Source organism: Globicephala melas, chromosome 10, assembly GCF_963455315.2.
Source record: "Globicephala melas chromosome 10, mGloMel1.2, whole genome shotgun sequence".
Lineage (NCBI taxonomy): Eukaryota > Metazoa > Chordata > Mammalia > Artiodactyla > Delphinidae > Globicephala > Globicephala melas.
Window position 1 is genome coordinate 62822616 of NC_083323.1, and position 26833 is coordinate 62849448.

General features: G+C 43.1%; 1 protein-coding gene across 1 annotated transcript; it reads right to left on the minus strand.

The window, feature by feature from the left end:
• Nucleotides 1–326: 326 nt before the first annotated feature.
• On the minus strand, nt 327–22381 carry TMBIM6 (transmembrane BAX inhibitor motif containing 6). Its single transcript, XM_030835141.2, has 10 exons — nt 22271–22381; nt 9818–9905; nt 9092–9200; nt 6594–6714; nt 5316–5364; nt 5116–5213; nt 4834–4913; nt 4255–4355; nt 3488–3563; nt 327–2348 (listed from the first exon to the last, which is right to left on the minus strand). The coding sequence occupies exons 2-10, from the start codon at nt 9871–9873 to the stop codon at nt 2325–2327; spliced, it is 714 nt and encodes a 237-aa protein (XP_030691001.1). The 5' UTR covers nt 9874–9905; nt 22271–22381; the 3' UTR covers nt 327–2324.
• Between the last annotated feature and the right edge of the window lie 4452 nt (nt 22382–26833).

Consider the following 26833-nt stretch of genomic DNA (forward strand, 5'->3'; position numbering starts at 1 on the left):
CATTATGCATCCCCAAATGGCAAAGCTTGGCTGTATACTGGAACCAACTACACGTGCTGCTACCGTGAACCCCCTATGATAAAGGCTGGGTAGGAGGAGGACCAGAAAAAGGCCTGGGCTGTGTATGGAACAGAGAATATCCCCAACATCTGTGGCAAGCTGGGGCTACAGACTGAGAGGCCCAAGTGGGGGGTCTCTTTATTTCTATTCATACCTAGAGCAAACTTAATCCTGTCCTACTCCCAGCCCCAAGAACAAGAAGTCAGACAGCACCCCAAACCTCCCGTTCAGCTGTGGCCTTGGATTTCACACACACTTACACAAGGAAAGGTTAAGGAATTTTCTTTATTTTTTACAAATTAAGACTATGTAGATTCCATATATTTCTGAATCAAAAACACCTTTGTCTTCACAGTATGAGTTAGAGAATGCAGCCTGAGCTGGAAACCAAAGAACTCGAAAAGAAAGTGATAATTACAGTGATTACTGTATTAAAAACCTGTTAGGCATTTTCTTTAAAAGTAGTTTTTTATATCTTGTCATTCTTGGCACTGTTTCTAAAGAAAAACTCCTCATCCCAAGCAAAAAAAGCACAAGAGGTGGAGTTTGGCTTCAGGAGATGTAACTCAGATTCTCAGGCCTAGCAGAGAATCAACAAATGTAGGGAGAGTTGCTATTGGGGGCTGAACGGGAAGGAAATCCCTTTTAGTAAAGTCTCAAGCCACAGGCTGGAGACAGCAGTTAAATCAGAGGGCAGCATCCTCTGCAGCAGCGAGCCATTCCGAGTGGCATGCCACTCCAGGAATCACACAGCCTGGGAACAAAACTGTTTCACGGGATGGCACAGTGACGTGGTGCGCTGTGAACCAGTAGCCACTGGGTCAAACTGTGTACTGGTTGTGAACAGGGAAAGCCAAAATGGTGTCCTACTAGCAATGAGTTTTCGATGGCTCAGTTCCCCTTACGTTGAAGCCCTGTGAGTAGCCAGAGCTGCAAATGCTCCCAAGGCTGCCTGACCTTCTGTGCCAGCTGTGGCTGTGGCAGCTCACAGGGAAGGAGCTGGTGACCCCGTTAGTACTGCCCCCCACACACACACTTGCAAACACAGAGCTGTAGGAAAGCAGAAGTCTTGCAGGTTTGGTCGCCCAGCCCCTGCCTAAAGAAGGCTGCAGATTTCCAGAAACAGGTGAACAGACCAAAACCTGAAGTGCATCTGTAAAATGGACATGTATCTACCGCCCCAAATCTCTGGCCGACACTACCTATTAGTGCCCAAGATAAGACAAAAACGCACCTAAGGACTGTTATGAACGCTGCCTCCCAAGCCGTCACGGCCCGTGCCACTGGTGTGAACAAAGACCCACTCAGTTAATGGGGGAGACACTACTCTCCCCTGCCCCAAACAGGCCCTCATCTGGGTCTGGCAGGATTAGTCACAATTACCTCAGAGGCTCAGCCATGCCCCTTCTCTATCCTTCCTCTCCCGGGACCTTTAATCACAGCCACCTGGTAGAGGCCACTCAGTAACCAAGGTAGTGATCAATTAAACAAAAAAAAAGGGCAAGTCTGGGAACTCTACATTATATCTTGCCATACATAATAAGCCACTTCATAGATGCTGACAAGAATTTCCCTTTGTGCTGAAACCCTCCCACCCCACGGATGGAAGGCAGGCAGATTCCAAGGGCCAGACAAGGGAGTGGAAAAGGAACCCACACAAATCCACACTCCTTCCGTGACGGCAAGGCAGGAAGGCACGTCTGCCGGAGCAGCAGTGACTCCGGCAGCTCAGGGGAAGCGAAGCACCCACCAGAAGAGGCTTTTCATGTTCTCTGCAGGGGTCGGCGGCTCAGACATAATAAGCCTGAGTAGCAATGGGACCAGCAAACGTCTTTCCAATGGAAAACACACTGCCTAGTCCCATAGGAAACGCGCATAAAGCAAACAACGCTGCGGGAAGAAGGGCCGAGCAAGGCGTCTCTACCGAACAGTTCAGGTCCACTGGGTGAAGCGCAGTCCCAAGGCGGACTCTGCAGATCCCGCTCATCACGGCGGACTGGCTGCCTGAGCAGAGGAAGAGGCTAGGGGTGGGGGATGACAGAAAAGGGAGCGGGGAAGAACCCCAAAAATATGAAGCCAAACTCCAAACTATAATTTGCTAATCAGTTTTTTGATCAAAAAATTCAAAACAGAGAAAACCACAAAGTACAAAAGCTTTTCTGATGCTTTTCATTATCACAGAACACGCCACCTGTAATGTGTGCAAAGAGGAAATGAGGGGCAGAGGGAGAGGAAGTCAAACTGGGGAAGGCTGGATGGTCATTTCACTTCTTCTCCTTCTTCTTATCCTAGAAATGGAGGAAAATTACCCAATTAACTTCTGGCATTGACATTTAAGCTAAAACTCTTGAGTCAGCCGATACCTCACTGCCTTTGGTTAGTGATTGGAAGGGATCCGGACAGTAAAAAGGGAGGAGAGATGCTCCTTCAGTATAGGAGGAACTAAATCTTAACCATCTTCTGCTGGTGGTCTCCCAAGTTGCTACAGACTTGACAAGAATAAAGGTTAAGCAGCTGTTCCCGTTGCTACCCCATGAGTAGCTAGGTGGGCTGCCTACCCACTCCTGGCTACTCACAACCACGACAGCTCAGATCCCAACCACTGAAGGCTGCAGACCAGCAGTGTACCCTAAAATAACTAAACGAGAGGCCAAGACCAAGCCAAGATCAACTTTCCATTAGGCCTGAGAAGAAAGCATAAATCCTCAGCATAAATCAGCATTCGAAATAATACAGTCCAGTTGAACTCTTCATTGCACTGGGGGAAGCCCAGAGTATCACTACATGGATGAAAAGGATGTTGTTTTGACTGAAACTGGAGGACCTGCTTGGTCCTCAGTCCAATCGCGGTACAGACCAGACAGAGGACCACCAATCCCATCTGGTCAACTGCTTCCATCACCACTGTACCGACTCACATTCCACCTTAAGTTCTGTAAAGAAAGGCCTGTGCTTTCATTTGTTCCCCTACTACTGGAATGGATGATGTCTGCCACTTACTAACCCTACATAGAATGCCTCTCTTGAAAAAAATTAAGACTAACAAATGGGTAAAACTGGCCTATTTCTAAAATATATATACAAAAGCTGGTGGTATTATATAAATCCTCTAGGATATCTTTTTGAGTCACAACTATCTTTACAGCCTTTAAATTCCTCATATAGTAGATTGCTTCTTGTTGCCACTAAAGCTCTTTTCCTTTTGATACTAATCTCAGGGATTCATTTAAAAAAGAAAAAAAAAAAAAAAGGATGATTTTTACTTGTTCCTTTTTCTCCGACAGCTAAAGACTTCTAGTTGAACTCTTACTCAGCGGCCTGCCTTACAGTTACCCTGGACCCACACAGTGTGAGCAAGTTCTCAAGCTTTAAGTACACATAGATGCTGAGCTCAGGAGCCAGTCTTTCATCTTTAGGTGGTGCTAACCTTCTCATTCATAGCCAGGATCATCATGAGTTTTCTGAAGAGAGTAACGAAATCTAAGAAGAGGTCAACGCAGTGCCTGAAAGAGAAGAACCAGGTCACAAACTGCACTTCCCACTTTCCTTTATCCACAAGCCCACAAAGGTGCAGAACACAGAAACCCTGCCCCAACCCCAAGAGTCAACTTCACCAGCACTCCACCACCAACTAAGTAAAACTCTAGTGTCTGAGATCCTCTTCAACTCAGAGAAGCCATGGAGCACAGAGAAAAGAAAATTTAGACTCTGCAGAGGCCTAAGTCTGAACCCTGGAACTACCATTAACTAGTTGAGATTCTGAGAGGATTACTACATTAAAAAAATTATATGCATATCTTCTTCTCATTGTTAAAGGTTTAAAGAATACAACAGTATTAAGAGTAAAAGGTGAAAGATTCCTTTCCCTCTCCTCTGCCTAGAGGTAACCACTATTCAGAGTATGGATAATTAAATACATATAATTAGTCCAACTTTTAAAAATCTGATGTCTTTCAGGAATTGAGGGAAACGATGCTTTTTAGTGCACAGTTCCAAAACCATGGCTATCCGATCATGTATGCCCCTGTGGCCACAGAGGTCAGCCAGTGCCATCTGGGCCACTCTTATTCCTACCGATGTGGAAAGAAAGGGGAGTCAAGCAAAAGATCATCCCAGAGAATGAGAAAAGAGTCGTCAAATGGAAGAGTATGCCTCTCCACTTCATACTCATTAAAGACCAGGTTTCACACTCACCAGATATAATCTTTATCTCCATTTTCAGCCTTTTCAATAATGAGCTGAGTATCAAAAAGGACAAAGCCACACATGACCACCAGTCCCACATACAGGTTTGCCTAACAAAAGAAGAATGAGATGAGGTTACCATGTGGTAGACATTGTAGAGAAAAAACAGCCATACCTCTTTCTGGCCCTTGGCCACTTGGAAGTACATCGAATGCTAACCCTACTGACATTAACATTCGTGGGAACTGAAGCCCACAGTGAAGACCATATTACTTCCCTAGGTACAATTCTGCACTTATTTTTTCAGGTCACTGGAAGAGCTTCCATCATTTTAACAAGGAGCCACTGCTGGACTGGCTTTAGAAAAATGATCTCTGAGCAAACCATCTCCACTGCAATGTCCAACCCCTGTTCAGTTTGTATTTCCACCTGTAGCAGAAGGCTCCGTCCTGGGAGGGTGAGTGGCGAGGCTTCAGGAGCACTGCCCCACAAAGATGAGAATTCTTAGTCTATCTTGGCTATAGGGGGTTAAGCAAGAAAAAGAAATGCAAGGTAAATGGCTGCTGCAAAGGTATATGCAAATCTCACCTGGAAAAGCCAAAAGGATCCGAAGAAAAGATTCCCCAGGGAAGACAAGAGCATCAGGCTCATGGCCGACATCAAGACACCTGTAAGAGAAGACGAAAAGCCATCTTGAGAAAAGCCAAAGCGAAGCAAAGCAATCCCATTAAGGCCATTCTTTACTTGCCCCCCAAAATGAAGGCTTTCAATTTCAACCCAACAGTCACAAGTTGGAGGCGAGGGGAAAGGTCCTAGTGAGAATTCTGGCTAAAGTGCAGACTCTCTCCCTATTTTCCAGTCCACACATACCTCCCAGAAAGAGGTAGCTACGGCGCCTGGCATAGAGTGCACTCAGGGTGAAGCAGGTGAAGATCATTGCTGTGCCCAGGAAGGCGGTGGGAAGGATGCTGTTAAGGGAAAAGACCATTATATCAAGGGCTACAGGTATATAACCTATACTTAGAAGGTATATTTAGAAGGTATATTCATAAGACACTAGTAATAGTTACCTGGGGTTGATGGCAATGCACAAGTCCAGAGCAGGGCCCAGGCCAACTCCTAGAAAACAAAAAGCCGCAGAACACAGCATTAACACCAATTTCTGAAGAGGATTCTCATCCCAAAGCTGATTATCAATAGCATGGGCATGCCTACAGTCCTAGAAAACAACAAAACAAGTGGACTAACGTAATTAAATCTTTCTCTCTTCCATCCTTAACTGTTTTCCAGAGAACAAATACTCGACTGAGTTATTTATGGACAGACCTGCACAACTGTCCCCTTGGCTGAAAATCATAGATGACCCAGTAGGAATAGACATTAGGAAAAATGAACCAGGCATGTCAAACATTTTCCAGCTAAATTATAAGGCTGCAAAACTCTGAAGAGCAGTGATGTGAGACTGTAATGTAGGCCAGATCAGGAATTAGATGAAAAGGATAAAGAGCAAAGCAGTGCCTTGTGGCCAACAACCTGTAGTCATGAAGGCTGACTCCCTCTGTAGAAGAAAAGGCCAGACCGGTTCTGCAGGTGGACACCTGCCAACAGGAGGGTGCAGCGGCAACCTGTTCCAGCTCCAACATCTCCTCTACTCTGGCTTTTCTCTCCCTCTGATAATCCCACCCCTTTAATACCTTCAAAAACTAGCTTTCCCTGATCTAAAAATCTTAATCTCTAAATCCCTTCCTTTCTACAATTTCTTCAACACTGTATAGATTAGACGCACTCAGAACGAGTTGTACTAACTCAAATGTTGCTTTGCAAATATTTTTACTATGTACTTTGAGACCTGTTTTCCTTAATGACAGTTCTAGAAGATCTGCACTTTTAATTCTTTTCTTGAGAATCAGCAAAGTGCCCTGTAGGATGGATCTCAATGTATGACTTTAATTAACTGTCCACAAGATTCAGAACAGATGCTCCTATGATAGTTGCCAGTGTGAGTTCAACTAAGTCAGATCCTTGGCCTAGTTTAGTCCCATGTCCACCATTAACAAGCTATGCTACCTAAGCTCTTCAACCTCATTCATTCAAGCACACAAATGCTTATTTTTGGATACAAAAGTAGAAGTCACAGACACTAGTCACAAAGAGCCCTCTAGATGGGGAAGCAAGATGCACCTACATGAAGTAGGAAAGCAATACAAGGCACACTCAAATACAAGACAGGATGGCACAGTGTGCCAGCTGGGGTGCATCTGAATAAATATGTATCTTGGGCCTTAATCTAAAGAGATACTAAAAATACAGTGTCCCTCCCTCAAAATTCAACCAATCCCTTAACGTACCTGTAAGGAAAGCAAATCCAGCAAGAAGTCCCAGTCTTTTTTGCTCAGTTTCATGGCTATGAGGTGTTGCCATCAGCCAAATCATCAACCCCAGGGAGCCCAAGGCAGAGAGCAGGCCAGCCTGTCAGATCCAGTCAATAATTAAACACTTGAAAGTATCAAATTTATTTTGCAAGAGACCTTATTGGGTTCAAATATTCACCTGGACTTCCTAATATTTGCTTCTAACCTGGAGGCAGCAGAAAAGGCAGTGAGGGCTGAGGAGAAAAACCAGAAGCTTGAAGGACAAGGTCAGGACCATGGTGGATGCTGGAGGCAGTCCATCAACTGTAACTGCCCAAATCAAATTATGAGTCTGACCCAAGAAACAGAAAAGATGAATCAAAGTGACAAGTGCTTGAAGCATATTCCAATCTGCAGAACAAGTAGGAATGACCTCTCTTTGATCACTTTAAAACACACACACACACAAATGTATATACACACACACAGAAAAAACTGAATCACTGTGCTCCCCCCTCAAATTCATGTTTAAATCCTAACCCTCAATTTAATGGTATTTGGAGGTGGGGTCTTTGGAAGGTGATTAGATCATAAGGGTGGAGCCTTCACAAAGGGAGATTAGTGACTTATAAAAGAGATCCCAGAGAGCTCCCCTGCCCCTTCTACCATGTGATGACACGGGAGAAGCTGGCCCTCACCACAGAACAAATCTGCCAGCACCTATCATGATCTTGGACTTCCCAGCCTCCCAAACTCTGAGAAACGTTTGTTGTTTAAGCCACCCAGTTTATGGTATTCTGTTATAGCAGCCAGAATGAACTAAGACAGAGAGTAAGAACCAAAATGTTAAGTTAATTTAGGATAATGGGATTATGGAGTTTTATATTTCCTTCTTATCACTAGTCTGTTTTCTAAATTCTCTACAATGAACATGCATTAGTTTTATAAGAAAAAAATTTTGTTTTAAAGCAAGTGGGAAAAGTTACAAGCATTAGAAAGAGAGGAAAATCATCAAGGATGTATGTAGACACCAAAGTTTCTTCCTTCTTTTAAAGGTAGAATCAATCCTCAGTTTTCACAGTAGTTCTGCTCTATACAGCCACTGTAAGCAATGAATCAGTGATACTGAACAAATGCTCCTGGAGGAAGTAAAGGTTTAAGCTCTTTCGAGCCTCCTGTCACATTTTTATCAACTGGTCAATACAAAACCTTGTCGTATACGTCTTTTCTGTTTAAAGACACTTGGATATATACTGTCGACTCATCAACATAGAACTCGTGCCCAGCCGCACTGTAATTCATGCCTGAACAAAGCTTATCTAACACACGTATGTTCTCTACAAGGCACATCACAGTCTTGCACTTAGTAATACCACTCAGCACTTTTTAGCACTATGCCTGAGGCCATTTTAAACATCAAAATCACCAAGAAAAATTATAAAAATGCCGAAAATGTGGCACTAGACTATGAAAAAGACACTTGTTTACAGTATGAGAGCTTGAAAGAAGGCAGTGTTGCCACATTCAACCTCAGCTAGAACATGGTGCAATGGACAGCTCGAATTTTTTGCCAATCTGTGTATGGCTGCAAAGGTCCACAAAAACACCATTAGAACTGATTTTAGGGTTACAAATGAATTTTGCTGAGTAGGTAAATCACAAATACGGAATCCATGAATAATGAGGATGACTATATTTCACTATATTACTTTAAAAAACAAACAAAACACAACCAGAAACCAAAAGGGCCACTTTTGCCTAAAAGGTAGAATATGTTTTAGTCTGAACTCGAGGGATCAAAGCCCTATCTCTGAGTGTCTAGAGCAATTTTTCACACAGCCTGTGCCAGGAGGTGCCTGAGCACGGGGATGCCCGATCATGCCACTCCTCAGCAGCGTCAAATGCCAACAAAGCTGCACCCCTGTACTTACACTAAAAAGGCCACTCCAAAAGGGACAGGTCTTGGTTAGTGAGCTTCAAACTTTTCGAGTATTCCTCAACCATCCCTTTTATTGCTTCTAGCCAAACTCAAACTCTCACTCAACAAAGGAAAATGAGTTTCTCAAAGAATAAAATGGGCCAAATCCTTAAAGGTCTCAACCCTGTCTCTCCTGATAATCATACAATCAGTGTTTTGTACCCCAGTACTACACTGTCATTCAGGCAAAAAAAGAGGAAGAAAAGATAAAAAGGTTACTGTGCAAAACCACCCCAGCACGCAGACCTCTCCCCAGTGGGTGGGGGTCTTGTGTGTCAGCAGCACACCGTTCAGTGTCAGGGTCAAAACATCCTGTTTTCAGCATCTAGAGAGGGCAGAGTTGGCAGAAAAATTAAATGGTTCTGCATGTCCTGATTTACAACTGGCTCTGGCTGGGTTCAGATCCCAAACTACTGAGAAGTATTAAGGAAGGACATAGGCTTGTACTACCCTGCTGAGCTAGTGTCTTCCTAATGCGATTTGGGCCACAGCAACTAGAGGAGAAAACTGCTCTTACCTGAATGAAATGGGTGACCACATGGACATAGGCCCCGGCAGCCGCCACAAACATACAGAGGGCAAAACTGGCATAGACCTTCTTCAGGTGCTGCTGCGTCGAGGGGGTTCTAGGAAACAATGTTAATAATGGCCATTACTCCAGGACCAATCTCATCTCTAAGCTAAGAATAATTTTCCTTCTTCTTCCCAGGGAATATGTGAAAGTTTTGGTACAATAAAAAAAGAATGCTTTGGGGGCTTCCCTGGTGGCGCAGTGGTTGAGAGTCCACCTGCCGATGCAGGGGACACGGGTTCATGCCCTGGTCCGGGAAGATCCCACATGCCGCAGAGGGGCTGGGCCCGTGGGCCATGGCCGCTGAGCCTGCGCTCCGCAACGGGAGAGGCCACAACAGTGAGAGGCCCACGTACCACAAAACAAAACAAAACAAAACAAAAAAAAGAATGCTTTGAAAACTAGGTTAACAAACAGAAAATCTTAAATGCTGAGGAAAGCCCCAATGCCCAAACTATGAACAATCATTACCCAAACTAAAATAACTAAATGGCTTTCCAGCAACCACACCGCAGCCCTTAGACTTTGGGTGTTTTTATCAGATCCTCTGGATTCTAGCAAAGTTAGTATGTTAGTCTACACGTACAAAAGTTAATACACCAGGAAAAGGAAAAGAAACAAGATATAAAGGGAAATGTAATAAGAAAGTACAGTTAAGGTCAAAGCACTTACATGTGGGAAAATTTAAGGAGTGCATCAAAGTTGATCTTCCGATCAAATATGTTCATGATGCTAGATTCTGTGGGACACAGCCTCCACTCTGTGGAATCAAGGAAATAAGAAAAGTAATTTTAAAGATACAAGGACACACAAAATAACAAACAACTTTCTTATGAAAAACAGCAACATACAAGTTTGGAAAAATGAAAGTTATATCTAAAATCCCACTGCCCTAACACCACCATTTGCATTTTTATATATTTCCTTCTAGAATACATTTGCAATCATACGCAACCATTTTAAAGGGGACAGAGGAACCCATCTTCTTCTCCCCAAACTGTTTCATTACTACCATTTGATTTCTATTCTTTCAGAAGATAACCTGCCCCTTTAACATCTTTTTTTTTTTTTCCTCCGGTACGCGGGCCTCTCACTGTTGTGGCCTCTCCCGTTGTGGAGCCCAGGCTCTGGACACACAGGCTCAGAGGTCATGGCTCACGGGCCCAGCCGCTCCGTGGCATGTGGGATCTTCCCAGACCGGGGCACGAACCTGTGTCCCCTGCATCGGCAGGCAGACGCTCAACCGCTGCACCACCAGGGAAGCCCCATCCTGCCCCTTTAAAAGACAGTTTGTTTCTTTGAGAAATTCTCTATTAGCAAGCTAGTTAAAGGGACCCAGTCTTACTGGAACATAAGGCAACTTGTCATTTTTTCAAGATGCCAGAGAATTCCCTCAGCAAAGGCACAGAAGTTTAAAGATAAAGAAGAAAAATTATAAAGCTGGATCTGACACTAGGGCTTGCATTTTTTAAATATACATTTAGAAACTTCCCACCCAATGCAATTTAGAACTGAACTGTAAGGGAGCCACAGTTTTAAAAAGAGGAAAGTTCCTCCATGAAAAAGAAATTTGTGCAGAGAGAATTTTTTAAAACACAATCTCAGAACCTTTCTTACAGAAGAGTGGGAATAGTACAAGGAATTTCTGCACACTTCACCCAGATTTCCTAAATGTTAGTGTGTCACCATATCTGCTTTATCCCCCCCTCTATATAGCAATATATGGAGACCTTTTCCTAACTATGCAAGACACAATGCCTCTTTACATCTAAACACTTCAGTATGTATATCCTGAAAACAATGATCAAAATCAGTAAATTAACAATACAATACCATTACCTAATCTACAGACCTTATTCAGATCTTGTCAACTGTCCCAAGTGTCAGAAAGGGCATTTTAAAACTGAACTACAACCAGGTTACCATAAAGTCAGGATCTTAAGTTTTGCTCTCTCCCCTATCTCACATGCAATCCTAAATAAACACATTTAACCTACAGAACTAAAAATCTAATCAAGAGCTTTCATCCTTCCTAAATATCAATCCTCCAGATTCTTATTAGACCCATAATACCCATTCATTTCAAATCAGCCAAAAACAGTGGAGAGGAGGGGATTAAAGCTAAGTTGTTTCAAAGACAGGCCTACTACTCACACCCATTCTATCGGCACCTAGCCCAAAACTCAGCAAAATTAATCCAGGCAATAAAAGTAACAATCCCCAAAATGACTTCCCGAGGAATTCTGGGCCAGTGGAAAGATGCCATTCTTAGAGTTCACAAGCATCACTACCGCGTGTTTCCTGAGGCTCTCTCTCATATATGGAACAATTACAATGGCTGGCTTGCTTTCTCTGATTTCCTCTTTCCTTTCTCACCAACATCCCTACTCACCTCAATTGTATTGTTAGTTTTGTTCTTAAGGATAGATACAGTGAGAAGCTGCAGAACCTACTAAAGCTGTTCCTCTCACCTCTAAGTCACGGGGTTCTGGGCCCTCTTGATCTAGATGGTGCAATGGTTGCAGGCTTTTGCACGGCCAACCAAAGCCTTCCATAACCATGATGAATCCGTCCTCTAGAGAACACACTTACAGGATGGCAGAATCCAGCACCTGGAAAGTGGCTTTGTTTAAAGCTTCCATTAACCGCCTTAATGACATCCCTAGACAGAACTTGCAACAGCACTGAAGCAACCTTCAGAGCCAAGTTTCTCAGTATTCACAACAAAGCTAGAGTGCCTCTTGCTTCCAATTTCAAGAGTTGAAGTGTGTGTGGGTGTGTGTGTGTGTGTTAAATCCGCAAATACCCTGGGGATTATTAGTCAGAAAGGGGCAACACTCTGTAACCAGACCCCAATGAATGGAAACTGTGCGAGGGGAGAATGTCAGTTTGCTCTCTGGCATTTCCCAGGGGGTACTGACTGTCTCTCTTACAACTGCTGATGGAAAAACCAAAACCATCAAAGGTTGTGAGGGTAGGGACAGAGGTATCAAATATGAATTTCTCCATGATTTAGTGCCTTGCAATTTAAAATCATTAAAAAATTAATTAAAACCAGTTTTCCAACATTACTACCAACTCTAAAATTTAAGTGAAATATGTAATCACCAAATTTTCTAGATGCAAAGGTACACAGCAATTTTAGTAGCAGCAGCTTCATGGGGAAAAATGCAATAAAATATACATTTAATAAATATGATATGATGTATATATGACATAATTTCAGAACTGTTAAAATTAGAGGAGAAAAAAGTTAGGTCTTAGAATCAAGGAAATATATGACAGTTTGCTCTCGGTCTGTTCTAGACAGACAAGAACTAACATACAGGTAAGTAATGAGTTAAAACTGTTCTTAGGGCTTCCCTGGTGGCTCAGTGGTTGAGAGTCCGCCTACCAATGCAGGGGACACAGGTTCGTGCCCTGGTCCGGGAAGATCCCACATGCCGCGCAGCGGCTGGGCCCGTGAGCCATGGCCACTGAGCCTGCGCGTCCGGAGCCTGTGCTCCGCAACGGGAGAGGTCACAACAGTGAGAGGCCCGCGTAACGCAAAAAAACCAAAACAAAACAAAAAAAAACTGTTCTTATAACTTTTGCCAGATAGACTAAACTTACCAGTTTTCTATCTTAGCCTCAACTACTTGTGCTCAGAAGCTGTAGAGAAAAGGTATCTACGTTTCAATGGTTCATATGCAAACTCAGCTGAACAAGATTAAATTGCATTCATAACTCAAAAATAGCAGCTCCCATACCAAAAGTATTTTCAGTCCCAGGGACAGACAGCTCTCAACAGGGCTTTAAGTATTCAAAACCATTAACCAAGTAACTCGGCTAACATTCCAGAGGGGCCCCCCTAGTTAAGCGAAAATCTCGGTTTAAAAAAAAAAGTACAGGGAATTCCCTGGCAGTCCAGTGGTTGGGACTCCGCATTTTCACTGCCAAGTGCCCAGGTTCAGTCCCTGGTCAAGGAACTAGGATCCTGCAAGCCGTGCAGCTCGGCCAAAAAAATAAACAAAATAAAAAATAAAAATAAATGTAAAAGTACATTAAAATGATAAATTTTATGTTATATATATTTTACCAAAATAAAGGGAAAACGTATACTACAAGTTACTCAAAAATTATTCATTATAGGACTCCCCCTAACATACACTGAAGCCCATTACGGAACGGATACCAGCAATAGTCTGTCTCACCCTGGACCCCAACTCATACAGAGTTCTATACTCAAATCTAAAACAGGGAGGTGGACAGTGCCTCAGAGACCCATGGGAAATTTGCCTGCACTGCATTTGTAAATGAGAAGTAAATGTTCAGGTGTTACATAACCAAATTCCTTTAATTTAGTTTAAAGACTCATTTTATGCCTTCATCCTTTGAAAGGCAGGATACCAAAACTTGTCAAACTTTGTCATGCATATATTGCTCAAGCTTTGTTGGAAGTGTCACCATCCGTGGTTCCCCAGGCCAGCCTCTCTGCCAGAGCCACCCGAAAACAAAACAAAAAACTTATTGCACAATAGGACTTCCCTGGTGGCGAAGTGGATAAGAATCCCCCTGTCAATGCAGGGGCCACGGGTTCGAGCACTGGTCTGGGAAGATCCCACATGCCATGGAGCAACTAAGCCCATGCGCCACAGCCACTGAGCCTGTGCTCTAGAACCCACGCACCACAACTACTGGAGCCCATGCACCTAGTGCCCGTGCTCCACAACAAGAGAAGCCACCACAAGAAGCACACACACCGCAACAAGGAGTAGCCCCAGCTAGCCACAACTAGAGAAAGCCCGCGTGAAGCAACGAAGATCCAATGCTGCCAAAAAAACAAAAAGAAAAAAACCCTTACTGCATAGGTTTATCAAGATAGAAAAACTCAAGTAAACACACTGTCCTGAGTTAGGTATTCCTGGAGTCTGCTTTTGTTTGAGGAGGGAAGGGCAGCAGGGGCAGGTAGGAGGAGACAGATATTCTTATCAATTAACATCTTTGTCTTCTTACATATTGTTAAATCTCTTGTTGTTTTCTAAGAATCTTCCTTACCCATGTCCTAAAACAAAATATTATCAACAGCCAAGCCTTAAATTAAAAAAAAAAAATTCTCCTCAATCTTATTCCAACAACTACTAAGTACAATGCATATGAAACATGGCCAAGTGGCCAAAAGCTATGCAAAACAATCATGCATTTAGTATTCATTTTTAAAAAATCCTTGCCTTTAACAAAGAAAAGCTTGCTGACTCCTGGATCCAGCCGAGAAGCTGCCTCAGTGTATACAATTTACCAACATTAAACCAACCAAAGAAACATTGTTCACACATTTAATTAAACATTCAGTGCACGAATTATAGGATTCTTCATTCCTGTTGTAGTAATTCAACCATCTTGAATCCTGTTCCCACACCCCCAAAAGGGACCAAATTGATACTTGAGAGAAGAAAAATCTCATGTGGTTAAACAAAAAAAGGTGGTGGTGGTGGGGGGGGGGAATTGTAATTTTTTTTAGTAGTTCTTTCTACTGAATAGTTTGTAGACTCTACAACCATGTCCCTAGCATAGTGGTTAAGAGCACAGCCTGCTGCGTTGGAATCTTGGCTACTTCCTTAGCTGTGTGATGGAGCAAGTTTCTGGCACTTAACCTCACTGTGCTTCAGTTTCCTCATTTGTAAAATAGTAACACTTAATATTCCCTACTTCATACGGATGAGGACTAAGTGAGATAATACAACGTGCTAAGACTAGTGCTTCGTGCTAAGAATAGTGCTTTATGCTAAGAACAGTGCTTCGTACATAAGACCAGCTCAATATATTAACCATTGTTTTTACTAGTGTAATTCATTACTCTCATGTCCTCAGTGCACGATTTTCCCCCTTTTCTTAAATTTTTGTTGTTGTCTATAATCATTTAATGAATGTTCCAAACACACCCTTCACAGGCTACAGGTGATGATTTTCCCTTTTAGAAGTCTAGTTTTAGGGACTTCCCTGGCAGTCCAGTGGTTAAGACTTCACCTTCCACTTCCAATGGAGGGGGTAAGGGTTCAATCCCTAGTCTGGGAGCTAAGATCCCACATGCCTAGTGGCCAAAAAACCAAAACATAAAACAGAAGCAATATTGTAACAAATTCAATAAAGACTTTAAAAATGGTCCACATTTAAAAAAAAATCTAGTTTTAGAAGACATTTATCATAGGCCTAATTTACATATGCTCTGTATTTTAATTTTTTATATGTATTATTCAAGAATTAGAAATGAAAAAGGAGGGGCTTCCCTGGTGGCGCAGTGGTTGAGAGTCCGCCTGCCGATGCAGGGGACACGGGTTCGTGCCCTGGTCCGGGAAGATTCCACATGCCGCGGAGCGGCTAGGCCCGTGAGCCATGGCTGCTGAGCCTGCGCTGCGCAACAGGAGAGGCCGCAACAGTGAGAGGCCCGCCCCCCCAAAAAAAAAGAAAGAAAAAGGAGAAGTAACAACTGACACTGCAGAAATACAAAGGATCATGAGAGATTACTACAAGCAGCTATATGTCAATAAAATGGACAACCTGGAAGAAATGGACAAATTCTTAGAAAAGCACAACCTCTGAGACTGAACCAGGAAGAAACAGAAAATATAAACAGACCGATCACAAGCACTGAAACTGATTAAAAATCTTCCAACAAACAAAAGCCCAGGACCAGATGGCTTCACAAGCAAATTCTAACAAACATTTACAGAAGAGCTAACACCTATCCTTCTCAAACTCTTCCAAAATACAGCAGAGTAAGGAACACTCCCAAACTCATCCTACAAGGCCACCGTCACCCTGATACCAAAACCAGAAAAAGATGTCACAAAGAAAAGAAACTACAGGCCAATATCACTGATGAACATAGATGCAAAAATCCTCAACAAAATACTACCAAACAGAATCCAACGGCACATTAAAAGGATCATACACCATGAGCAACTGGGGTTTATCCCAAGAATGCAAGGATTCTTCAGTATACACAAATCAATCAAGGTGATACACCACATTAACAAAGTGAAGGAGAAAAACCATATGATCATCTCAATAGATGCAGAAAAAGCTTTTGACAAAATTCAACACCCACTTATGATAAAAACCCTCCAGAAAGTAGGCATAGAGGGAACTTACCTCTACATAATAAAGGCCATATATGACAAACCTACAGCCAACACCGTTCTCAATGGTGAGAAACGGAAACCATTTCTTCTAAGAGCAGGAACAAGACAAGGTTGGCAACTCTCACCACTATTATTCAACACAGTTTTGGAAGTTTTAGCCACAGCAATCAGAGAAGAAAATGAAATAAAAGGAATCCAAATTGGAAAAGAAGGAGTAACGGTGCCACTGTTTGCAGATGACAAGATACGATACATAGAGAATCCTAAAGATGCTACCAGAAAACTACCAGAGCTAATCAATGAATTTGGTAAAGTAGCAGGATACAAAATTAATGCACAGAGATCTCGTGCATTCCTGTACAATAATGATGAAAAATCTGAAAGAGAAATTAAGGAAACCCTCCCATTTACCACTGCAACAAAAAGAATAAAATACCTTGGAATAAACCTACCTAAGGAGACAAAAGACCTGGATGCAGAAAACTGTAAGACACTGATGAAAAAAATTAAAGATGATACAAACAGATGGAGAGACATACCATGTTCTTGGATTGGAAGAATCAACACTGAAAATGACTATACTACCCAAAACAATCTACAGATTCAGTGCAATCCCTATCAAACTACCAATGGCATTTTTCACAGAACTAGAACAAAACATTTCACCATTTGTATGGAAACACAAAAGACCCCAAATAGCCAAAGCAATCTTGAGAAAGAAAAACAGAGCTGGAGGAATCAGGCTCCCGGACTTTGGACTATACTACAAAGCTACAGTAATCAAGACAGTATGGTATTGGAACAAAAACAGAAATATAGATCAATGGAACAGGATAGAAAGCCCAGAGATAAACCCATGCACATATGGTCACCTTATTTTTGATAAAGGAGGCAAGAATATACAATGGAGAAAAGACAGCCTCTTCAATAAGTGGTGCTGGGAAAACTGGACAGCTACATTTATGAATGAAATTAGAACACTCCCTAACACCATACACAAAAATAAACTCAAAATGGATTAAAGACCTAAATGTAAGGCCAGACATTATAAAACTCTTAGAGGAAATCATAGGCAGAACGCTCTATGACATAAATCACAGCAAGATCCTTTTTGACCCACCTCCTAGAGAAATGGAAATAAAAACAAAGACAAATGGGACCTAATGAAACTTCAAAGCTTTTGCACAGCAAAGGAAACCATAAACAAGACGAAAAGACAACCCTCAGAATGGGAAAAAATATTTACAAATGAAGCAACTGACAAAGGATTAATCTCCAAAATTTACAAGCAGCTCATGCAGCTCAATATCAAAAAAACAAACAACCCAATCCAAAAATGGGCAGAAGACCTAAATAGACATTTCTCCAAAGAAGATATACACATTGCCAACAAACACATGAAAGGATGCTCAACATCAGTAATCATTAGAGTAATGCAAATCAAAACTACAGTGAGGTATCACCTCACACCAGCCAGAATGGCCATCAAAAAATCTACAAACAATAAATGCTGGAGAGGGTGTGGAGAAAAGGGAACCTTCTTGCACTGTTGGTGGGAATGTAAACTGATACAGCCACTATGGAAAATAGTATGGAGGTTCCTTAAAAAACTAAAAATAGAACTACCATACGACCCAGCAACCCCACTACTGGGCATATACCCAGAGAAAACCATAATTCAAAAAGAGTCATGTACCATAATGTTCACTGCAGCACTATTTACAATGGCCGGGACATGGAAGCAACCTAAGTGTCCATCGATGGATGAATGGATAAAGAAGTTGTGGCACGTTTATACAATGGAATATTACTCAGCCATAAAAAAGAAACGAAATTGAGTTATTTGTAGTGAGGTGGATAGGCCTAGAGTCTGTCACACAGAGTGAAGTAAGTCAGAAAGAGAAAAACAAATACTGTATGCTAACACATGTAAATGGAACTAAAAAAAAAACTGGTTCTGAAGAACCTAGGGGCAGGACAGGAATAAAGACGCAGACATAGAAAATGGACTTGAGGACACAGGGAGGGGGAAGGGTAAGCTGGGACAAAGTGAGAGAGTGGCATGGACATATATACACTACCAAATGTAAAACAGATAGCTACTGCGAAGCAGCCACATAGCAGAGGGAGATCAGCTCAGTGCTCTGTGACCACCTAGAGGGGTGGGATAGGGAGGGTGGGAAGGAGATGCAAGAGGGAGGAGATATGGGGATATATGTGTATGTATAGCTGATTCACTTTGTTATAAAACAGAAACTAACAAACCATTGTAAAGCAATTATACTCCAATAAAGATGTTAAAAATATATATATATATATAATTGAATCACTAACTCACAGCTAGCTACATCCTGAAGGCATAATATTTACCCAAATGAGAGAGTAAAATTAAATGGGGGGGAGGGGGAGTCTAAGAAAATTATAAACCGGAATTTGAAGGAACCTGGTAAATCTTACTACTGATTAAAATGACTTTTGTTTAAATGGCATGCCTCTCCTCTGGCACATTTACACGGTACCTCCTGTCCCCCAGGACCACAAAGGTGTTTTGAGACAGCCTAATGACCACTAAGTGATAATGTGATGTGGTAGAGGATTTGATGAAGTAAATGTTTATTAGCTTGATGCTTTCCTTGCAACCCCTAGGAGGTAGGTCAGTTTGATTTCAGGAAATCCAAGAAATTCTGTCTCGACTAGGGCTGGGCTTTGATTGTCCTAGATTTGGACTCTAGATGTCCCAGCCCATCCCTTAACTTGAACCAAAATCCCTGGATTAGGTAACCCTGAATCTCTAGGAGGCTGCCTCAGAACCAAACCAGTAACTGGAGATGGAATGCCTACTTCCTTCAATAAATTATTATTTTTTGCATCAAACTAACACACTTTGCTGAATCTCCCTCTCTATAAGCACAACTGTTTGACAGACACTGAATCGCAGAACGGTCCCAATGTCCTAAATACATAATCATCCTCCAGTATAAACCAGCAATCCCTGCCCAATAAAACCATATTTAGCCCAAATGAGAGTAGACATAGATTAGGACAAACAGCACACCCACTCAGCCCTCATCCTTGAAGCCCTTTTTTTCCCAAGTGTTCTGGATTCCAGTTAATTGTTCAGGAACTTTTCTCACACTTTTCCCTGTAAGCACCCCCCCCACACTGAAGTCTCTAGAGTAAATCTAGACCCCCATCATCTAATCAAGTGTTGCGACCACAAATCAACATTCCCCCGCTGGCTCAGAGAGGAGCCTACCTTAATAGAGGGCCACTGAAGTGGCCCTAAAAACCAGTCTCTACAGTTTTTCTCCTTGGTTTGAATACTGGTTTTGAAAACAAAAATGAGTATGTATAATATAAAAGCTACTTCATGAAATTTGGTTAGAAACTCTAGAGGAAAACAAGGTGGAGTAAAAGACACTTCTAGCGGATTCTACAGCCAAGTCAAAGTAGCAAAGGAAAATTTAGCAGGATAGTGCCTCAAGAGAATATTCAGTGTCTTCCCTGAGGAGACTCATACCCTTGGGTAGTTTATGAAATAAAGTGAAACTCTTCAGGCTAGCAATAGTACCTTTTATAACAATACCACTGACTGCATTTATATGAAATTAAACAAATTTCAAAGTGTTTTATTATATACACTATTCCCTTTGACCATCACACACATGAAGAAAGGGCAAGAATGATTAGTCCCACTTTAAAGTTTAAAAAGTAAGTTCAAAAAGGCAGCATAATAGTGGCACGAGCACTCGATTTGGAGTCACAAGTCCTGCCATATTCTACCACATAACTTTGGGGAAATCATTTTACCTAAGGTCATCTAGGCTTCCTCATCTGGAAGGATGATTAGCTAACACCTGCTCAACTAAGCTCAATGAATGCCGATAAGAAAATCTGTGTGAAATTATTGTAAAGTGCTAAACACTTTACAATGGACATTAAATGGACATTAGTACTGACCAACATCAGAAAGTTGAAATAGTAGAGCCACGGACTTCCCTGGTGGCGCAGTGGTTAGGAATCCGCCTGCCAATGCAGGGGACACGGATTCGAGCCCTGGTCCGGGAAGATCCAACATGACGCGCAGCAACTACTGAAGCCCGCGCGCCTAGAGCCCGTGCTCCGCAACAAGAGAAGCCACCGCAAGGAGAAGCCCGCGCACCGCAACGAAGAATAGCCCCCGCTCGCCGCGACTAGAGAAAGCCCACGCGCAGCAACGACCACCCCTAATGCAGCCAAAAATAAATAAATAAATAATTATTATTTTTTTAAATAGTAGAGCCAGAATCAGGTTAGGGGTCTTCTGACCTCTCAACCCTGGTGCTCTTTCTACTATTACACCCTACAGCTGAAAAGCAAGTTTTCCTATAGTTTCAGCTATAGGTCAAGAGAAATTGTAAAACAACAAACATATGTTGATTCCTATTATACTTTTCTGCATTTTTCAGCATTTCTACAGTAAGTACGAACCATATGCATAAATCAAGAAAAGACGTGGAAATGCTGACCAAATATCTGGATTAATTTTACCTTTCCTATTCTTTAGGAGAGTGAGACTTCACTGGATGAATACTGGGGAAGGGAGAGAAGGGAAGAAAGAGGGTACTAAGCCAGGTTTCCACAACAAAATGAATAATGAAAGAAGGAAACTCTGAATCCAAATTACAGACTGCATTTCTCAAGGATTCAACCATTCTGACCCCACTGGAGGAAAATGGCAGAGAATCTAAATGTCAACATACTCTTGAAGCCAGGCCAAAAAAAAATTAGACAAGGAGGAATAATAAAACACCAAAGAGGGTAAATCAAATAATTACAGAAATGTGTTTGCAGAAGCTGTAAGAAATGTAGTTATGAAACTTTTATCTTTCTTGAACTTAATTCTTAAACTACACATACAACCAAAAGATAAACTTGAAATAAATAAATAACTAGAAAAGCCCATTCGCCACTAACCTTTAACCTTGAAATTTTTGTCTATGTTTCAGGCACAGTCAGCTCTTCTACGTGATTACACATTCACAAGTTAACTATTACTGGAACAGAGACTCAAGTTCAGAAAGGTTTTTGTTGTTGTTTGGTCAATGAAAGGCTCATGCGGCAGGCAATGCAACCTGGGCTGGCACCGGGCTGCAATTCCTCACTTAATAAACACACAAAAATACCACAGCTCCAGCAAGTACGTCCAAGAAAAAAAGAAAAACAACCGCCCAACGACGCCTTTCCTGAGCGGACTTTGAGAAAGACGCCCACAAGGCCCAGGACCAAGCAAAGCTAAAGCCACCTCACCTGTCCAAAGGTAACCAATCAGACCAGAGCGGGGCCGCCCTGGGGGCCTGGCAAGCCAGGCCTGGCCCGGGTCTCTCCTCACCTCCCGCCTCTGCTGTTGGCTTCCAAGTAACTAAGGAGCCTCGCGGGTCACAGAGGAGTGTGACATCACCCGCCCCGCCGTGACAGGGCAGCCTGCCGGACCAGGCCCTCCTGAGTCCCAGCCCCCGCCGCTCACCCAAATGGGGCCCGGCCAAGAGAACCCCTAGCAGGCCAGGGATCTGTCGGGTGGGGCGGCGATGACCACAAACCCGTAAGGTTTCGCTTTCATTCTCCTCGGAAGGAAGGTGCGGGGGACGTGCCCTGAATTCAAGGGATTGAGGTTGGGCCTGGGCCGTCTACACCGGGCGGAGGAGGAGGAGGGACGCGCAATGGGGGGGGGGGAGAAAGAAGGCCAAGAAGGAGCCTTCGCTAGCGCTAGCATGCAGAATCCGCGCCTTGGACTCGTCCCCGCCCCTCCCCCGCTCCGGTACGGTTGCGCAGGCGCGATAGTAGTTCTCGTTTTCCTCCCCTCCCCGCCTAGCTTTCCGGAGTCCAGTTGTCGACCAGGGCCCACTTTCCCCAGGATGCAGTCAGTCCGAAAACGGAGACTACTCCCACTCTTGCTCAAGCAACAACTGCTAACCCTCTTTCCATTTCTCACTCCCGGCTTGCGCAGTCCTAGCTTCAGACGTACCTTCTGACCCGCCGCCCAGGAGCCCAGACAGCTCTCCTACCACCGGATGTGCTTCTGACTCTCCCAGGGTCCGCTCCGGACTCTTTACCTCGCGTCCGCCCCTCGAGGGAAGCCCCGCCCCCGCGTTCCGCTTAAGGCAAGTCCTCATTGGCCGTTGGTTGCATTTCTGCCTTTCCATTGGCTGTACGTGCATAAACAATGGCTGCTTACTTCCGAGCCATTTGCTTGACGCCCGTGTCGATCAAGACTCTAGCCGCCAACCAGCGTCGTAGCGAAAGATATCCGCCTTCTTCCCTCATAGTAAGAAAGGGTCGCGGTCCAAAGCCGCCTCTAGTGGACAAAAAGAAGAGGGGCAGGCCCCACCCAAGACACAGAGCAAGTAATTCAGCCTCCAATACGCGCGGTGGGATAGCACCGCGAAGTCCCGGGATTCTGGTCATGGACTGTTAAAGGGGGAAAGAGATTCAGAGAACACCTATAAAAGCGCTCTCACAAGGGCCAATTTACCGTGAATCTAGTGAAGCCGGGCTCAGCGCATTCTCCAGGAACTCGAGGAGGAATTAGCAGCCCCATTCCTGCATCGGACGCACGGACCTCACCCTGGAAATCACACTCTAAGCCTAAGTGGTGGCCCTGGGGTCTTGGGCGGGGCCAGCGGGTTGCAAGGACCACCTCCCCATCCACCTTGCTTGGGAGAGGTGGGTATTAGTGCAGTGGGTGGGAGGGGAACGAGTGTGGCTATCTGGCTGAGCTGCTCTGGCAGCCCTGAAGAAACTAAGCCAAGGAAAATCAAAGGACTGGAGCTCCCCGAGGACAAGAAGCAAGAACTTATAGTAAGGAGTTCTGAGACAGATTTAAAAAAAAAAGTTTCTGCACTATCAATTTTTTTCAAAAACTTTTTTTTGCTAATTTATCTGTCTAGTATCGCTTAATATCTTATAAAAATAATACAACATGGTCATACGAAGAGGCAAAGAGTATGCAGCCAAAAAAAGTAGAAAAAGATAAAAAAGCGTATAGTGGTTGACAGGCAATTTAGTAATAATAATGTGGGTTTTTTGAATTGTGTTATGTTTGTGGTTTTGTCAGCATTTTAAAATCTGTAATGATTTTTTATTCTAAATAAATATTGACTTTATTACATAATTTTGCGTTCTTTTTCTTAAATACAGCCTTATAATTGTAGATGTTTGAGACTGCACAAAACATAGATCCACCCCTGCCCCTCATTTTACAAATAAGGAAACAGGCCCATGGACAGAAAATGTTCTGGCAAAATAAGAGAAGAAATTTAGATTAAGCATTTGATCAGTGAAGATCAAATCAGAATGCAGGATTTAGGAAACTGCTTTCTAGAAGGATAGAATAGCTTTTTTTTTGGCCGCATCTCCCCGACCAGGGATGGAACCCAGAACCCGGGCCCTCAGCAGTGAAAGCGTGCAGTCCTAACCACTGGACCGCCAGGGAAATCCCTAGAAGGCTAGAATAACTATCTTTTCAGTAAAGAATACAAATAGACAGGGTATGATTCTCAGTACACAAATGCAGATATGCAATAAACATTTTATTTTCTATAGTGCAACCTAATGTTTACTCTGAACCTTATTCCACTGGAGTGGGAGAAAATACATTAAGTCTTCCTTGAGGTTTCTCTCCCTACCCCACCCTAATTTCTGCCACATTTCTGGGGCTAAAGTGCTTGGGAACAGGGCCTATCTGGTTCCTGGTCATCAATTCACACAGGTTGCTGCAGAAGTTTTTACCTTTGTACTGATGTGGCCCTTTCAGGTACAGCAGTAGCTATTTCCTTGCCATACTTAAGCCACAAGAAATCTTTTGTCAAGCTAATATTGAATTCTCCACCTAGAACAAGAGGTTGCTAAGAGTTTGTCCTGTACAGTGTTGACTGACATAGTTTATTCATTCATTGATGGCATAGATTATTCCCTCCATTTCTGACTCAGGGTCTCTCATGAGGTTGCAATCAGATGTCAGCCAAGGATGCAGTTATCCAAAGGCTTGACTGGACCTAGAGGAATTACTTCCAAGGTATGGGTGACAAGTTGGTGCTGGCTATTGGTAGGAGACCTTAGATGCTCTCCAAATGGGCTCCTCCACAGGGCTGTTTGAGTGTCCTCACAGCATGAGGGCTGGCTTCTCCCAGAGTGAGCAATCCCAGTGACAGAACTAGGTGGAAGCTCTTTTTACAACTTATCTTTACAAGTTGCAATCACTTATAATAATACACTTATTCCCAGACCCCTGTCCTGGGTCTTGTGCCTCAGAGGGCCTCATGGTTTGGAAGGCCTTCCTGAAAATTTTCTAAGTCTCCCTCATGTGCCTGGGACCAACCTGGGCCAGTAGTGCCATCAAGGCTCAGCCCAGACCAGGTCCTGCTGAGCCCTTTTCCCAATTTCTCCCTTCATGGGGTTCTCCAATTCCAGGATGCCCGAGGAGCTCTGAAACTCATGCCTGTGGCATTATCCCAAGGCCCTGTGATCAGGTCTCAACTCCAAGAGGGCATCCTGGTGAGCTGATCACTCGTGCTAGCCAGCACAGTATTTCTTTTGTGGAATCGCATGAGATTGGGTCTCCAGGATCATGCTGACATGCCTACTTGGGGGTCAGACAGAAGAAGAGCTCAGGCCTCTGGGCTACCAACAGTCTTCTACTAACCTTTGGGCTTGAGTTGTATGTATGGGTCCCTGTATTGATCCTCTCCTGTCAGTGTTCTGACTGTGGAGCTGTGTGTGGTCCACAGCACCAGAGGACAACAGAATGACAGCAGGCATCTTTTATCCTGTACATCACTACACTCAAGCCACTCCCACCCCCACCCCCTGCCCACGCCACCACTGGCACCCAGGGTAGTCACTCCATCTCCTCCAAAGACTCTGGGACGTATGTCAGGCAGTCCTCTGGGAGTAGCCCCCCCTTCCTCCTCCAAGATCACTTCTGGCTGCTTTTGAGACTGTCGCTCCACAGTGCCAACAGGCCCTTCCCAACTAATGTCCTCTTTTTCTTCTGAATGCTGTGGTGATACAATGTTCTTACCCATGTCAGTCTTAAGTCATGCCAAAGGAGACATGTACAAATGATATCATTCCTCTTGCTCTATCCATGATGTGTGGAAGGTAAGGATGTCGTTAACATTGAAAGAGATCACAGTCTGGGAATGCTGTGATTATGGTTTAAAGAGTATAAGAGAAGATATGATTAGAAGAGGTGTTTTTCTATGCTTATGGTATAAAATTCTGAATGAAAATTTAACATGACTGTAAAACAAATTGTTGTTCAAATTTTCTTGCATATTCTGGGTAAGACTTGCATTTGTGGTCACCATAAACAAAGCACAGTAATAATTTTTGAGAGAGTCATGGGTGACATGTGGATAACGTGGTGTCATGGGTAATGATATAATCTGGAGAAAACAAATAGTATAAGGGAACTACAGGAACAAGAATATCTATATTGTTTCACTATAAACAGAGTACAAAGACCTTGGCATTGCATTAACAGTGTTACTAAACAACCCAATCAAAAAATGGGCAGAAGATCTAAAGAGACATTTCTCTAAAGACATACAGGTAGGCAAAAAGCACATGAAAAGATGCTCAACAATTTTAATTATTAGAGAAATGCAAATCAAGACTACGATGAGGTATCACCTCATGCTGGTCAAAATGGCCATCATCAAAAAGTCTACAAACAGGGCTTCCCTGGTGGTGCAGTGGTTAAGAATCAGCCTACCAATGCAGAGGATACGAGTTCAATCACTGGTCCGGGAAGATCCCACAGGCCGTGGAGCAACTAAGCCTGTGCTCCACAACAAGAGAAGCCACCTTAATGAGAAGCCAGTGCACTGCAACGAAGAGTAACCCCTGCTTGCTGCAACTAGAGAAAGCCCGTGTGCAGCAGCGAAGACCCAATGCAGCCAAAAATTAAAAAATAAAAAAAAATAAGGTTTAGAAAAAAAATGTCTACAAACAATACATCCTGGAGAGGATGTGGAGAAAAGGGAACCCTCCTATACTGTTGGTGGGAATGTAAATTGGTACAGCCACTATGGAGAACAGTATGGAGGTTCCTTAAAAAACTAAAAATAGAATTACCATATGACCCAGCAATCCCACTACTGAGCATATACCCAGAGAAAACCATAATTTAAAAAGACACATGCACCCCAATGTTCATTGCAGCACTATTTACAATAGCCAGGTCATGGAAGCAACCTAAATGTCCACTGACAGTGGAATGGATAAAGAAGATGTGGTACATATATACAGTGGGATATTACTCAGCCATAAAAAAGAATGAAATAATGCCATTTGTAGCAACATGATTGGACCCAGAGATTATCATACCAAGTGAAGTAAGTCAGATAAAGACAAATATCATATGATATCACTTATATATGTAGAATCTAAAAAATGATACAAATGAACTTATTTACAAAACAGAAACAGACTCACAGACTTAGAAAACAAACTTACGGTTACCAAAGGGGAAAGGGAGGGGGGGATGGATAAATTAGGAGTATGGGATCAACACACTACTATATAT